Source organism: Ursus arctos, unplaced genomic scaffold (genome assembly GCF_023065955.2).
Source record: "Ursus arctos isolate Adak ecotype North America unplaced genomic scaffold, UrsArc2.0 scaffold_21, whole genome shotgun sequence".
Classification (NCBI taxonomy): Eukaryota; Metazoa; Chordata; class Mammalia; order Carnivora; family Ursidae; genus Ursus; species Ursus arctos.
This window is the reverse complement of record NW_026622886.1, coordinates 36,790,815-36,807,961: the sequence shown is the minus strand read 5'-3', so window position 1 is coordinate 36,807,961 and position 17,147 is coordinate 36,790,815. Positions and strand designations below refer to the sequence as shown.

At 36.9% G+C, this 17,147-nt stretch overlaps 1 protein-coding gene across 1 annotated transcript in view; it reads left to right on the top strand.

Moving 5' to 3' along the window:
- The window catches only part of TRHDE (thyrotropin releasing hormone degrading enzyme), a 363,943-nt gene extending 348,538 nt beyond the window's left edge, over positions 1–15,405 (top strand). The window contains exons 16-19 of the mRNA XM_026500012.4: positions 4,262–4,429; positions 4,949–5,089; positions 7,559–7,640; positions 12,881–15,405. Of these exons, the coding sequence (XP_026355797.1) occupies positions 4,262–4,429; positions 4,949–5,089; positions 7,559–7,640; positions 12,881–13,024 (535 nt within the window). The 3' untranslated portion in view covers positions 13,025–15,405. The remainder of the gene's footprint in view (positions 1–4,261; positions 4,430–4,948; positions 5,090–7,558; positions 7,641–12,880) is intronic.
- Positions 15,406–17,147: the final 1,742 nt, after the last annotated feature.

Sequence of the window (17,147 nt, the reverse complement as noted above, 5' to 3'; positions counted from 1 at the left end):
CCAATTCACTAAGATTTAAAATACTAGTCCCATTCCACCATGATTATTTAACCTGGTAAAAATTTTTTTCTAAATTTTTCTAAATTTTTAAAATCCTCCTTTTTTTCCACCTACTAAATATTTTTTTTAACTTCTACCCCAAAGCATTTCGTTTTCATGCATTTGCTTTCGGCAAAGTAAAAAAGGTTCAACATACCACCAAAATACAAAGTAGATTATTTCAAGATGATACTGTTACGTGTTCAAAACTTTTTTGCTTTCAAAATTTTCGCCATACAGATGAACTTTGTCATGATCCTACTTAAAATGAGAATAGAATAAAAACTATAGTACAAGTTACACTAACTAGGTAATAGTTTTCTGCAGTGTTAGACCCTCAAGAAGATAAAGACACTTCCCTTTGGCTAAGCATTACTCCGTTCACCTCCTCCGAAGGCAACTAGGAGAGACTAGCTTCCTGGTCTTGTATATGTATACTACACATAGAGAAAAATAAGTACGGCTTTCCTTCTCGGATAATCAAATTCCATTAAAAGATGTATTTCTGAGGCAGGAGGTTAAAAGAAATGACCGTGGGATATTCACATTCTTATAAACAATTTCCATGTCCACGAGAAGGGGCCCTGTCTCCCTGTAATCCGGATATCAAGAATCTCACAAAACTCATTTGTACTGCTCATAACTATGGGTTCTGTGGGGTTTTCAGCCCATGCTCTCCAAACAAATGAGCTTTTTCATTTGTTCCTAATGACTTTGGTTTATGCAAAGAGATCTTAAAGTGTCCCCAGAGCAATCATTTTGCTAAAATGTTATTAGAACTTCTTTACAAATTTAGCAACAAAAGGGGCTTCATTAACAATGGAAATCATTGGGAATCAAGGCCCTTACCAAATTCAGTGCTCACCAGCCTTGTTTCATTTTCAGCAATGAGTACAATAATGTTGTGAACTCTCCATTGACTCCTGAGCTGGTGGGTGGGTAAGGAAGTTGAGCAGTAGCTGCTGTGGGAAGAGAGACTCAAAAATGAGAGCGGTAATCGCCGGTTAATCAGCTCCGTCCTTGCTCTTCAAAGGAGACCTGTGACCCGGAAGCCGTGTGTACGCACAGCATCTGCTAATAGAGCCGCTTCTTTCCTGAGAGTTTGGAGATTTGCAGCTGAGACCGAGGGCTGTTTTTCAATGGCTCATCCACAGGCTTGAGATTGTATATGTAAACATATGTGTGTCTCATTTTTGTAGTAATCAAATTTGATACATCTGCTATGCACAGAGGGCCAGCTGCTGACAAGCCTGAAAGTTGACCTGCAGCTTCCGGCAGAGCAAATCCAAATTATGGGGTCTTTCTCTTCGTTGGGGACTGCCAGCTTGAGATCCAGAATCTGCCCCTATTCTGGGCAGTTGCTTTTAAAGGCCTCCTTTGCCCAGGATAACTTTTGCGAGATACCTTCAGGGTGGTCTGTCTGTCATTTCATCCAGCACTTTATTGCTGAGTGCCCTTTTAAGATTTTTTTCTCCTTGCTGTGTGTATGACCAGATTGCCATACAGCAGTTCCTTAAGTACACCGCTAACCTCTGTCCTTATGCTCGCCCAGAGGCTGCGTTTTAACAAGAACTGCTTCAGTGCTGGTGAGCACCATGGATACATATTGTTGGAAATCCAGTCTTGCCAGCATTGAATATTTCTCAAAGATGACTGATTAAACTGTGTATTAGAAAATTAATTTAAAAAAAAAAAAAGGCTTGAGGGCAGCGGTGTGGCCAGTTCAGCACTGAGAGAATGATAGGTTGAATGTGTCCGTGTTACTCTCACAACAACTACTAATAGAAAACAGTGTATCATACTTTTCGTTGTCATTAGCCATCTCTAAGCTGATAAAGATGGGAAAGACTTTCATGTATACATCATCCTGGATCTCAGGATACCATATGGTGGTGATAGTGCCAAATACCCTTTCTCAGAGCAGAGTTCCCTCTCTTGCAAAAAGAAGTTTGTAATGCAGACATCATGATATGATTATATAGACTAAATAGAACGTGTAACCTGGAACGTGGTATTGCACAGAAGTGTTATTTTCTGCCTCTCATGTTCCTCCAGCCAGTGCCCAGGGCTTTGGACAGGCCAGTCCATTTATTCATTTGTGTGTGCATCTTACACAGTTTTGCATCAGCCAACAGCATCTACTGAATAACGAAATATGGACTATTGCTAGCGACTATGATATAGGCAGTCCAGTTATATCTAAGGAAGATAGTTTAATATCTGGTGGGTTTTGTTTTGGTTTGGTTTGGTTTTTGCATTTCCTATATTTCTGTATGCTTTTTTCTGTTTGAAACCATTGATCCTGGAGATGGGTTTCATAGGCAGTAACAAACCTAATTCCGTGGGCTCTATCCCTATATCCTCTTTAGTATATTAATAGCTTAATGACTCTCTATTAGGTCTAACATTAAGAAAATATACATTAAGAAAATATACATTGATTGATGAGCTGATGATTTCAGTAGACATTTTATTTTTTCTCGCAAGTTTTTATATCGATCACTTGGCCAAAGTTATAACAGTGATAGAGTGTTTTGCTCTATAGCCTATAATATTTGAGAGAAAAGACTCATCCTCTTTTCCAGCTGTTGATTTAGAGAAAGACTAGGTTTCTTAACTTTCTTATTATAGTTAGTAAAGATGGAGGCACGTTTGTAATCCTGTATCGTAGCTACCATGATTAAACGTGGTAGCAATGTTTTCCAAAGCTCTTGGCTGGTTTTTTCTGATGTCTGTGTTCCTTTTGTTTCTTTAAAAACGAAACAAACAGAGCGCTTGCCTTCTAATACCACAAAGAAAAAAGGCTTCAGTCAGCAAGGTTAAAAGTAACTTTTCTCCCAAACACTCTTCTAGGAAGAGACAGAATAGTAGAGTTTTAGGCATTTCTGGGAACAACTAATTTTGTATGATACTTCTAGCAAATCTAAGCATGTGGTATTCTGAAACACAATCCTCAATATTCTGAGTGGTAGCCCTGCTTAGCTGCTGAACAGAGGAAGATGAAGCTTATCTTACTGGTAGTCATTCAGACACCTCCTCCTGGTTTCTAAATACGCCTTCAACCATAGTGGTGTTTTAACCATCAGTCAAGGTCCTAAATCTTTAGAAGAGATTGTTTTATCTTGCTATCCAGAGAACACATCTCTTATCAGCCACATTCAAATTATAAGTGAGAAATTTAAATGGTACATCACTGAATATGACACAACGCAGAAATGTATTTTTTGACTTTTTGTAACTATTCTAGTGTTCTTTCAGAGAATTCGTTTTTTAAAATGTGGGGTATATACTGAGACTTGAGAGAACAATATTTAGTAAAAATTTGCTATGGTAAGGTAAACATGAGCATTTACAACTTATAAATAGTCAAGAGTAATTAAATCCACTCACAGTTTCCCACCGTAATATTTATTTTGGAATCCAAGTCAAAATTTAGTCTATTTTTATAGTCACTTTTATAAATGTAGGGAAAAAGAAATTTCTACTTTCTCAAAATTTATTACTTTATGTTTTATCTGTTTATTATCTCTGTCAGTAATCTTCTAGGTACCAAAATGTGAAGGCCTATTTGAGAAAAATAATTTTAGGGAGACTTCTCTGTGATTTTAGGAGAAAATGTTTTATTCAAGTTAGCAGTCTTTTCAACCTGTGCTCTCTTGTCACCCTTGGGTCTACCAATTATGAAAGCAAAATGTTTGGTTGATAAGTGTATTAATGTTGGTGGAAATATAAAGCATCCTGTTTGCATTTTTTTTTAAGATTTTATTTATTTATTTGACAGAGATAGAGACAGCCAGCGAGAGAGGGAACACAAGCAGGGGGAGTGGGAGAGGAAGAAGCAGGCTCATAGCGGAGGAGCCTGATGTGGGGCTCGATCCCGTAACACCGGGATCACGCCCTGAGCCAAAGGCAGACGCCTATAACCGCTGTGCCACCCAGGCGCCCCTGCATTGTTTTTTTAAGTCTTGTGTTCTGATTTTTGTTTAAATATAGTTTCAAGAGTAGAAACAAAACTTGCATTCAGAATACATTGTCTTCCATCATTCAGTTGCCAATATTTTTGAATATTGTTACTATATAGTATTATTGTGTTTCAGGTTAACAAAATCAATTAACAAAATCATCTTTTTAGAAACTGACCGTAGTAAAGCAGCATCTGTCTTTAGTTTCAATGCTGTGAAGCTTTTGATTAACAGAAAACCACCCTGGGTTGCTTCTTTAGAATACCTCTAAATGTTAGAGACATCGTCTACTGTACAGGAGTGTCACTACTAGATGAGGATGTCTGGGAGTTCATATGGATGAAATTCCACTCCACCACGGCAGTTTCCGAGAAGAAAATATTACTGGAAGCCTTAACTTGCAGTGATGACAGGAACTTATTAAATAGGTGGGTCAATTAATTTTCTAAATTTCTTTGTGTAATGAGAGTACTGTCTGTTAATCAAATGACACTGAACTTGATTTTATTTCCTTGAATATATACTAGTCACTCTAAGATATCTCTTCTACAGCTAAGGAAAACTGCTATGTTGACAGGACTAAAACTAATTGAATTGAAAGCGACACCATTGTTTCCCACTCAATAGTAAGACAACATTTCATTGTAAAAGGAAGTAAATGTTTACTATAAAGATTTTTAAAAGTGACATGATAGCATCAGAACAAAATTGTGATTTCTTCACCCGCGAGGTTTTTTAAAAATTTAATTACGAGCTAATTAAAGTGCCCTGAATTTGCTCTTCCCCGTTATTAACAGAAAATTGTTCTGTTGATAAGTTGTATTGGTAGTTTACACAGGACTGTTCTTTTAAAGAATATGACAAATTAATGTGTGTAATTTTTGTAATTTTATAAAAATGTTTTAAGTCATTGGACTAAAAGTTTTTCTACGATTCTATCCTTAAAGGCTTCTGAATCTATCACTGAATTCTGAAGTGGTGTTAGATCAAGATGCAATTGATGTGATAATCCATGTCGCTCGAAATCCACATGGCCGAGACCTTGCCTGGAAGTTTTTCAGAGATAAATGGAAGATATTAAATACCAGGTAGAAATAAGAGTTCAATCATTCAAACTTGAGTGAGTAAATTAAAGGTGACATAGGAGAGAGGAAGGCCCAACTTTTTGTGCTAAAACCAAGGTCCAGATAATAGAATTAGATTTTAAAATAGTCAACCAAGATGGGTGTTGCCACTCGTGTGAAGCTCAGAATTATTTTAACGATCCTATAACATTATTCATGTAATAAAGATTAAAAACTGTGATTATATATATGGAAATGTGGGAGTAAAAAGGTTTAGCAGTACAACTTTTGTGGAAAATCTATTAAGCTGTCTACGGTTGAAGAAATATCATAAAACTATATTCTGAATGTGTTGTAGAAAAAATATTTATAAATCAGATGTAATTATTATATTATATAATGAGAAAATTTTATCTCTGCAGAATTGTCTTAAATTTCCTTTAAATATAAATATCATAAAACACCTGAAATAAAACCAAGATATAGAGAAGGAACATTTGAATCATTGTATAATTCTAGTTGCAGTAGAATTCATTCCTGAGACATCCTGTGTCATGGTGAGAATTCTTCAGCCTCAATTTAAGAAAATGTCTCATTATGTATTTAAATATATTATAATAAGTGTTGATTTATTACTCTGATAATCTCTATGGCACTTTACAATTAAATTTATTATAGAGCATATGCAGATGCTGCGTGTTCCCAAACAGTGAGCAGACCTCTTGTTCTGTCTTTTAAAAACTGGTGTCTAAACTTGACGTTTTTAAGGTATACCTTCTCAGTTGCCCTTGCGTAAAGGGCTCAATTTGAATGGATGTGTCCTGTTAAAACGCAGTTCTATCTACAGATATTTCATTATCAGAAAGCACTGATATGCCTAGAAGACACATTGGCTTTTTTGTATTTGCAGCTCAGAAATTGGAATGATTGGAAGATTAGAACATGCTTTGCTCTCATGCCCCAAAGTATCGTGGATAGTCAGATACAAGGTGGAATTAATATATACAAGCATTTTACTTTAAAGATTGTCAAATGTCTGCCAATACGCAGTCTTTTTAGGGAGTGGTTTTGTCTATCAGAGTTCCCCATAGTGCATGCATAGTTCAGTCTAGGCCTACCAAAAAATGTTTGGTTCCTGGTATGCTTGTTTTGTCCCACGGAGAGTCCATGGTCTCTACCCGAAAGCTAGAAAGGTTGAGATTTCAGCATATGTGCAGATAGGGGACAGTTTATCTTGACAAATAAGACTGTCTTCTTCATCTATTCCCACTCCTCTGTCAGTCCTTGTACACTGGAGTTCATGGCGGTGTGTGCAAGGTTCTCCTCTGTTCCTGCCCTGCAGATTCTCCCTGCTTTTAGCTGCCATCTACTCCAATGCCTTCAGTCACTCCCAAATCTAGATCTCTTACTCCAACGTGTTGTCTAAACTTCACCCTGTGATAGACAATTGTCTGTTTGGACCCCCTACTGAGGAGTACCTGCAAAGCTAAACCCATCATTATCCTCTTGTCTTCCTTTCCTCAGGACATCATATGGCCGTCCACCAACTGCCTCAAGCCAGGCACTTGGAAAACTGTGTGACCCCCTTGCCATATATGACCGTTAGGTTTGAGACATTGTCAATTTAACAAGTCCTAAAAGAAAGGTCCCACAATGCGTAAGGGCAGCGTTAGAAAACCTCTTATAATGGGGCTGAGCCTTTGCTTCTAAAACCTCAGAATCTTTTTTAGTGTACTTTTCTTAATTCTAAGAGTATGATAGCCTGTGGTAGTATCCTTAGCACAACAGAGATAAATCAATAAAATGAGAAACCTTTCCAACTCACCGACACAGACTGTTCCTTACTGTGGGTCATGAGTCAAGAATTTATATCTGTGGTACAAGGATTATGCAGTCCAAGTGAACAGCTCACTATTTTAATTTAATGCCTACACGCAAACATACTAATCTTGGGGGAGCATTTCAGAGAAATTTGGCTCAGTTCCTAAGCATGCAAAAGGAGAATGCCAATGTCAGTCATGACTGACCAGACCAAAGGATCTGTGTGACATCCTGATAAGGCCCAAGTTTGTCTTATACTCCTATTTCCTTTGTTGGGATTTTTTCCCCCCCTCATAGTGAATTAGGTTGCTTTAAAGTTGAAAGTTTTAAAATGTTTCTTCCTCAGGCTTTGGATTGAAAATGTAACAGTAATTCCTAAATCTAATTTTAGAGGGTTCCTTTTTTTTTTTTTTAATTTACTACAACTTAGACCTCTCTGAAACATTTTGAACCAAATCAGGGGGCATCTGATGGTACTCTGCAGTCATAGCTCTTTGCACCTCCCTGGCTCCCTGGAGAAATGACCTTGAAATGTTCAGAGATCTTAATGGCAACAAGATAACATTGGTCAAATGGAGCCCTTGAAAAGGATTCTAAAAAAATCTATAGAGTAGTACTTCTTAAATTACTGCCTATATTAATAACATCAAGACTTTTTTTTCCTCTTTCCAGGTATGGAGAGGCATTATTTATGAATTCCAAACTCATTAGTGGAGTTACAGAATTTCTTAATACTGAAGGTGAACTCAAAGAGGTAAATATTTTAATATATGAGTTCTAATGTTTTTTTTATAAATATATGAAATTATACATTTACTTTAACCATTTTTTCCCAATAGATTTATACCCATTTCCTTAAAAAATACACGTTCATGCTAAAGGCTTGACTTAATTCATCATTTGCAAATGGATTTCTATGATATTAAACATTAAATGCCTTTGGAGCGCCTGGGTGGCTCAGTCGGTTGACTCTTGGTTTGGGCTCAGGTCATGATCTCAGAGTCTTGAGATCCCCTCTTAGGGCTCTGTGCACTCAGTGCAGAGTCTACTTATCCCTCTCCCTTCCCCTCTGCCCCATCCACCTGCTCCCCTGCACATGTGAGCGCGTGCTCTCTCTCTCTCTCTAATAAGTAAATAAAATCCAGAACAAAACAAAGCAAAGCAAACAAACATAAAATGCCTTTGAGAGATGTTTGAATGTAATGATTCTCAAACTGGGGGCCTCCAGATCTACTCCAGATATCTTTGATCCAATCAGCAGCTCCTCAGCTGCTGCTGTGCACCCAGCTTAGGGTCCTAGAAATGACGGAACCATCCTGTCACAGTGACTCAGGATGTGTGTACAAAGGATCAAGGCTTGAGTCTCCCTGCTTCGTGGTCAGGCCAGTACAGGGAGTGGATCACTAGGTGTGATAATGATGCTTCGTGCTATGTAGTCTGTTCAGTGGAATGAATTCATGTGTATGAAAGAGAACGTATCTGGCAATATCTATTGAGATTGAGTTTGTTTAAAATTCTGCTTGATATTATCACACATGAATTTCATTAAAGAAAATAATTCTTTAAGGACTAGTGTCCAGTTTAAGTGTATCTAATGTTTCCTTTTTTTTCTCTAATTTATTTCTCTGGAAATTTGAACCAGCTATTTTTTTTATGATTATATATACTCACATTGATAAAAGAGAGGGGTGTGAAATGGGGAGGAGTAAGTATGTAGGAGGGAGGGAAAAAATACAGATACTTTTAAATGATTCAGATGAGCTGGACTTCAACCATCTATCACTTTTTCATCTACTGCTTAACTCCATGATAAAGTATAGCTGGGATTTGGCCCTGAGAATCATGGCTTCCTCAGCTCTCACTGACGGAATGCCTGAGGCTGTGACCCAGAGCTAATCATATTGAGCAGTATTTCCCCAGAAGCATCAACCCTGGCACCATCCTTAACATCTTCGAATATTGCCCAGTGTTGTATGAGCACCCCTTGTGCACTAACTTGGATTCTCGTACACGAAGAGCTAAGCTAAGCTAAGTCTCTGATTGTAAAATTCAATTTTTTTCCCTGCTATGTGTTCCCAACCCTCAAGGATTTTGTTCTGAAAGGCCCAGCTCATGTTTTACTGAGTTTTTTTAATAAAGGAGGCTAAATGAGAAGGACTTCTTTTATATCCATATGAAACAGAACGAAAGAACAATTAAATGAATGATTGCTTCCAATTTTCTCTGTATTTAAATGAAGTACTTTTAATTTCTTGATTTTACATTCAATAATCAGTGAGTAAAAGACTCATTGAGTCACAACCTGTGAAGCCATTGACGTGAACACAGAAGTGAAAAATCTCTTCCATCCTTCCCTTCCCCTCCTCCTTCTCTCTTGTAGCTCCCTTCTTTCTCCTATCTTCTCCGAGGTCTTCTCTGCCTTTGCCCCCTTTCCAGCTGCCTCTCTTCTGTTCCTGCTCCATTTTCTTCTTCCTCAAACTCTTTATCTTTCATACTTTCCTTGCTTCAGGTATACCCAGGCCCTGGGAAGACATCTTTTAAATGGATATTCATTTGATTTTATGATATGCTGACCATTTTGTTTTACTTACTTCACACATATTTTTAATGTTTTTCCACTTGATTTAATTGCATTTAAAATGTGCTTGTAATGAAAAGTGCAGTTTCAAAACTGAAACTAAATTGTGGCTTTAATTCTATTACCTACCAAGCGGCTAACTTCACAAAGCCATGTCTCTGTGGTATGAGCAGGGAATCCCTTCATGATATGGCCGCTTGTGCTGACTTTCTAGTTTGACAACTGCCCTCTGAGGCTTTTCCATCCTTTCATTATCTCATCATTGTCTTTAGGACTGGGGACCACTGTTGTGGAGTGGGATGGGAGTTTGCTTCGTATTGCTAATAACCCCCCCACCACCATTAATATAAAGAGGGTGAGGACATTCCAGACTCATCTTCCTATACCCACTGAGTCTCATAAGCAGAAAACCCAATGCGTTCCCTTTGGATGGGGGGGGGGGCATATTCTTATTTTCAAGAGTATATATAGTTCAGAAGGGAATCAGCATCTTTCTGAATTCTGAAAACTCAGTGGAGATGTTAATGATCCCCACCAGCCTTAGGGGCGTTCAGTCGAGAAACACGTATCGTTGCAAGGTCCCTTCCTCAAAACCGCATTCTAGTATCTGCAACTGGCAATTTCCTTCTAATTACGTGGCTCTAGCAATTTGAACACTATTTCTCCATGAAACAATGTGTTATTTCCTTAATTTTAAACTAACGGAAGTACAACCTGAGGGAGCTGCAGAGGCCCTATGCCAGTTTTTCATACTAATGTCTGTTAAGCAATTCTCTCCAGCACTCGTTTCTCTGCTTCTTGAACCTAATCTACAACCCTGTTGTGGAGGAACAGCGATCCCGTGCATCACAGACATCCCATTTACAGTTTTAATGTTGAAAATATAAACCTCATAATAGGGCAATAGCTAATTCAATTCATTTATATGGTTACTGAGAGTATATTATGTTTTGCAATTTACAAATAATTTATTTTGTGGTGTTTAGGGCCTAGGGTACCCTAAAATCAGAGTTTTTGTAAATGTGAAAATGTCTTCTAATAGAGAAATTAACAAGCATGTCTAGAAATTTTATGCTAAGAACAGGAAGCACAAACAACTCTGACATCTTACTAAATGCTATTTTATAAAAATGTCTAAACTTGCAACATTTTCAAATAAAAGCATAAGATGGCATAAATATTTAGGAAACACAATAATAAAAGCTAATAACAGCAGAAAATCTACCAAAGAGCTGCAGAAATAAGCAGACGGGAATGCCAAGTGCCCTCTAAAGTCGGGCAGGGGTCCAGAAGGTGCTATGATCCCACACCCCAGGACCCGTTAGATGGCTCCCTGACCACATGTTTGCCAGAAGAGCTGCAGAGGCATCTTGGCATAAAATCAATTTGTGCCAACTCTAGAAAGTGGGCCATATGCGTTCTGACGAATAAGCTACTCCCAAGATTCATACGAGTCACCTCAGGCTCTCTGAGCTCATGAGGCAAGTATTTAGTGCACTTAAATAGTGATTTAAGAAATGAACCCCTGGGGACCCACCACTTACATTTTTTATTGATGGTTCTCTTGCAGGAAAATCTGACCTACTGTCTTTGTGTCAGTAACACATTCATATTCAAACCCATAGTTTGCCTTTGAGGAGGACCTAAGCGTTTTACTTCATGTGTTCAGGCTGGCTTGCTGTCTCTCTCATGAGGGGCCAAGAGCGTGCTGCACAGAGTCAAAGTTGCCGAAGGGTCATTCATCACTATCCGGCATGTTTAGTGCTGCCAAGGAAAGAATGTAGTAATGCAGAATGTATTTTAAGAGGAGTAGATAAAATTTTTTCCTGATTGACATATATTATGTAAAGAATACCACTGTAATATACATATTTTTGTAATCAAACAATTCAAGACATAGAGCATAATATATTACTTGTTGCTTTAGGAATATAGACTGAATGAGTCCAAACATATAAATACAGATGAATTATTGGATTAATCAGGTAAAGTTTAAAAATATGATTCAATGTTTCCATTAGACTTCCTTTTAATATCTGTGTGCCTGCTATGGGCGTATGTGTGTGTGGCACAGGGCCTGGAATATTGAAAACATTCAGTAAATTCCCAGGTCTTCCCTCCTTCCTCTTAATATGTGTACATTTGGTAAAATGTCAAATCAATTTTCAGGATAGCATCAATTAATCTTTGTTATATATTGTATATTTTACATGTTGGTTATCAAAGCGTAGTGATTTTGAAGTCTTATAAAGGCTATAGCTCTGAGCTGAAGCTATCCATTGCTAATGCTGCAGGCGGCATGGGGCTTTGTAGGAAAGTAAAGGAAAAACTTAGAGAATACCCATGGGTATCGTGTAATCAAAGTAACAGTGTCATAAACAAACCAAGCTACCAATGAACCAATTTCTAGACTAACTCAGAAGGGCATTAAAAAGTCCGTTTTAAATGCCCCTCCCCCATATCTCCCTGTCCCTGAGTCAGTCTTGATGCGCTACATTTCCGTCCTGGCATATCCTCCATGTGGCCCCCACCATGTGATGAATCACACCCCACACTAATTACACCACTAATGTTTCTGTGTTGCAAGTTGATTTTTCACATTTGCCTATTAGCATTGCGATTGTTGGTTGGTTGCCAGTTTCTTAAGGCATATCAAACAGAAAGAAAAAGTGCTAATATTTAATCTTGAAACAAAATCCCTGAATATTCTCAGAATACGTGCACTCTCTAGAGAAAATCTTATATCCAGAAAAATAATAGCAAGGCATTTTAAAATTGTAACTTATTTTAATTAAATGCTCAAAGTATCTAGCTAAATGAGTCCACATCTAACTTTCCTTCATTCTTTCTAAGTTGAGTCACTCAGTCAATTGAAGTGTCATTAATCATCCAGTTTTCATAGCATCGTTACTTTCTTCCCACCACCCAATAACTGGTAATCCCTTGCTGCCAAAGGTAGTGTCAAGCCCTCGTGCTACTTATTTGGAGAAGATGAAGAAGAATTGGGTCTCTACCAACAGAGAGTGAACTTTAATCCTTATCTTCAGTTTTTAAGTCTGTTTGTACATTGGATAGGCTTTGTAATTAGAACTAGCCTTGGCCACAATCCCATCAACCTATTATGAAAAGATAAATACATCTATTTTAATATTTACTTATGAAACAAGAAGCTGAAGTTGGAGCTCCTAAAACTGTAATGTGCACTCTTTTTTCCTTCCAGTTCCAGAAGAAACGACATCGCACCTGATGGACGCAATTTGTTATATTGTATTTCATTAGTGAGCTTGCTTCTCCTATTAAATGTGCCTTCTGTAATGACTGTGGCATTTTGTTTCACATACGTTCTCGTTTATATATGCTAGACAGGAGTTTGTTTGAGACATGCATATTTACCATTCAAAAATGTTTCTCTGCAGCTGAAGAACTTCATGAAGAACTACGACGGCGTAGCTGCTGCCTCTTTCTTGAGAGCTGTGGAAACCGTCGAAGCCAACGTGCGCTGGAAAATGCTTTATCAAGATGAGCTTTTCCAGTGGTTAGGAAAAGCTCTGAGACACTAAAATCTCTCTCATGAACAATTCAACTCCGAATTTTGGGAGAAGACCTGCTTTCTATGGAATGAGGAAAACGTGCTATGTGGAGAATGGCCAGATTTTCAGCGTTAACGTGTGGGAGGAAATTTTTTTTTTTTTAGTTTTTGGTTTTGGGGGATTTTTTGTTTGTTTCATTCATTGTGTTTTGTTTCTCTACTGGGTGTTCTTCTCTAAAGAAACTCTTGCAAGTGAAACTAGCCATGATGGCCTCAGCTGCACATTCCTTGCCGTACAGGACCAAATATGATCGTGGTGCATGTTGATGTTGCAGTCAGTTTGGAAAAACATATTCAGAATATTTTGTGCATGGTTGTATGGTCCTGCCTGTGTTCAGCATGCTTCTTTAAACTGTCCGACGTCATATGTGAATATATGTTACATCCAGGATGGGCATTATACAAAAGCACAAAGATTACCTATGACAATCAGTGTTGCAATGAAAGAAAAACTAAAACAGGAATTCTATTCTTAGTCCTGGGCAATGTGGGAGGTGAAATAGCCCTTTAAGTGATCATTATCACTTCTTTCAGCACTTGGATTGTCTTGCAATGATGACTGTGTTGCTAACTCATTTTCTTCGAGTTAAAGCCGTGTATATGTTTAAAAAGGCATATAAAGCGTGTATGCATATGTATATGTACAGAGGGAGGCCCTATATGTATATAGTATGTTGTACACCGCGCTTCTGCAAAGAATCTCTTCCAATCAAAGAAACTTTATCTCTTTTTATAAACTTATGCAAACTTTGAAAAGGCTGAAAAGAATTGATCTCAACACTGTCCTTCCTGACAACGTCCTGACTAAATTTCTCAGCCGTTACAGATTTTTTTCATCTATTTCCTGAACAACGGTCTGTTCTACTACATGAAAATGAATTCGAACAAAATTTATGTATAAACACTCTTCTAACTCTCTAAAGTGGCAGCCACGTATCCGAAATATAGATTCCGTCATCATTCTGGTCAAACTTCCTGTTGCATAAAACAGTTGGGCACATTTAATAATTATCAGTGCCGAGAAAGCATGTCTTTTCCATCTTGTTTGTTTTTCCATCTCATGTTGGGTGGTCCAGAGGGTTAAAAACTCTCTCTGCGTGTGTGTGTTGGTCTTTGTGTCTGTGTCAATCTAATCCTCCATTAAGCGACTGGACCTCAAGTAGGTCTGATACCATGTAATGACCTTTGATCCCAGTTGTGGCATCCACTCAGAGGAAAGTTACTTTCCTTGAGCAAAGCTTTTCCTTTGGCATTGACAGGAATGCCTAGGAATTCTAAACAGCCCTTGTCATGGCTGTGTGTTATGTTACACGAATGCTTTTAAGTGGTATTCTCACCCAGTAGGCCAGCTCTCGAAACATTGTTTAGATGATCCAAAATGAACATATTTTAAGTTTTGCCATTATAAAAGACCAACACAACCCAAGCCAAAAGTTTGTGGACCACTCTCTGTTGTCCTGAGGTTTTCCACTCCTCCACATTTTCTTGCAAATTATTGAGAGAAATCTATTCTAACAGTCACTGAACACTGGGGGGAAAATAGGTATTTTAGAAATCAGAGCCATACATTTATTTTGAGTCTGTAATAAAAAGGAGCAAATAATCCTTTGAACAAGTATCACCTACAATTGAATCTTATCTTTTTAGCAATTAATATCTATTACTCATACCTAACATTTTCGGCACTTCATTTAAAACACATGAATTTTAAGGACACTGTGTGGTATTAGTAAGACATAGTAATACTGAGTATAAAATCTAAAAGTCATTCTGCCAATCAGAAGTCGTGAAATTTAACTAGTATTTATCACATATATAAAATCCTTAAGGGACAAGTTCTGAGACATCACGATAGTAAATATCACACTGCTGTGCAGGTCGAAAACATGTACCATATCATCCTTGGATTCATGGAATAGAGGTAAATAGATAAAAAAAAATTAGAGGTGGGTGTCTTATTTTGTGTCACGAATTATTGAAAATTCTTCGTAGTTGTGACATTCTTTTTGAGTGAAATCACCATTTCCAGATTTGAGTTAGAAAGGCTTTTAGAGTTCTTTTTTTCCTCCCCACTGTTAATAACCTTAATCCTCTTTCAGTATTTTAGTGGCCTTGAACAACTGGTTTAGCTACAATGTCAAATCCTAAATGTGTATGTGCAATGTTCGATACCTCATAGAATATCTGTTCAATGGTATAGTAGTATCAATGGCATTGAGATGGAATTTCTGTTCTACATATTTTTCAATAATTTATCCTTTCCAATGTTGAAGATTATATCAGGCTTTAACGTTTTTTAGTTGTTTAAATAAGTAATATTTTCAAAATAATAAAATGACCAATGAGATCTCTTGGAATATTCTGTAAAATGTAGTTATAAAATTCTATTTTCTACATAGCGTTTTTATCTTTTTTCTCTTCTTTGTACGTTTCACAAGTCCTATATATGCATGAAATAGCAAACTGTAGATGTTCAATATCTAGGCTTACATCTGTGTCAATATATGTACAACACAAAACTTGGTTTCAATTAGACAGGACTAAATTGTTTACCATACCGAATATTAAATATCACCAGGTAACTTATAAATAAAAAATGTTCCCCATTTTCAGCCATTTTCCCTTAAACTTTTCATAAAATCTTTAAGTTTTTAAAAAATAGATGAGCACTACCTCTAAGGTTAATTTCTACAATGTGAGGTTGATTCCTGAGTTTCCATAACCCAGATTGTAATTGGAGCTTCAGCTGACTTTGGCTTTTATTATTTCTAAGATACTTTATATCATAAGACTGAGATTTTTGTGGCAGTGCTATTTACAAACATAGCTATAATATCTTACAAGGTTATTAAGATTATAACATACCTATAAATTGCATTTCATTTGCAAAGAGCTATTACACATGCTGTTTTATTGGGCTCCTTTCAGAAACATAATAAATTATATTAGCCCTGATAGTCTGATGAGAAAACTGAGGCTCAGAGTAGCAACATGAACCATTGAAAATTATATAGTTGTTATTTGGGGAACAGGCACAATAACCTTAGACTTTCAAGAAAACCTTCCTATGACGAAACTAGAAAGACGTTATTGAAATGCCTCTATCCGTTGCACGAGTTGGAGGTTTTCCAAATACCAGAAGTAGCATCAAAATATGTGAGGAAATAGTCCTACAAGAATTATATTATTTTTTAAAGTCTGTGTCTCTAATTGGCATGATGTCAAACAACTGGATGAAATGTTCACCAGCAACTCACTTCAGTCCGTATTAGCAGCCCAATATTGGGACGAAAAATATAGTTCATTGATTATAGTTTCCTTTTCTGATCTTTTGGGGAACACGGTTTAAATAGGACTTGAAAATGGTGATAATTTGCTTCATTTTTATACACATTTCTCTGGTAAACTCTATCTGTAGTAACAGATGGTCAGACCACAGATAAAATGGTTTCCATCTAACTCAGCGAAAATAATATTCAGTAAAATGTTTATAAATCTATGCAAACTAAATTGTGAGGGAGCAGTGTTTGGACGGCTGCAGCGCAGGGATTCCTGAAACTTTACAATGATATATTTGATGAAAATCTACTGGCTGTTAAAATTTTAAGGAATTTTTTTTTTCTAAGAAATTGAAGACCTAAAATAGCTCAATTATTCTCAGGATGATCCTGAGGTAACCATATATACCTATTAAAGACGTGGTAAAATTTTATATAATGAGAAATTAAGATTCCTACACCTGATTTTTTCTTCCTTTACCAGAGGTCATAGCTGGATTATTATCATTTGACACTGCTAATTATATAGGGCAAAATTCGATTTAATTAAACAAATATTTATAGAGCACATTTTATTTCACAAAGCACTCTGTGAAGGGAAAGGAAGAGCAGAGAAAGGCCTGGAAGAATTCACACCACAATAAATGCAACAAACATAAATCATGAACCAATCAGAGTGAGGGCAACATGAAAAGTAATTACATGAATTACATGAAATACAGAAGAAAAACTAAATTTTGGGTATAGATAATATGCAATTATTTTTGTACACTAGTTTTCAAAACTTTTATGGTACTTGAAGATAATTCTCAATGT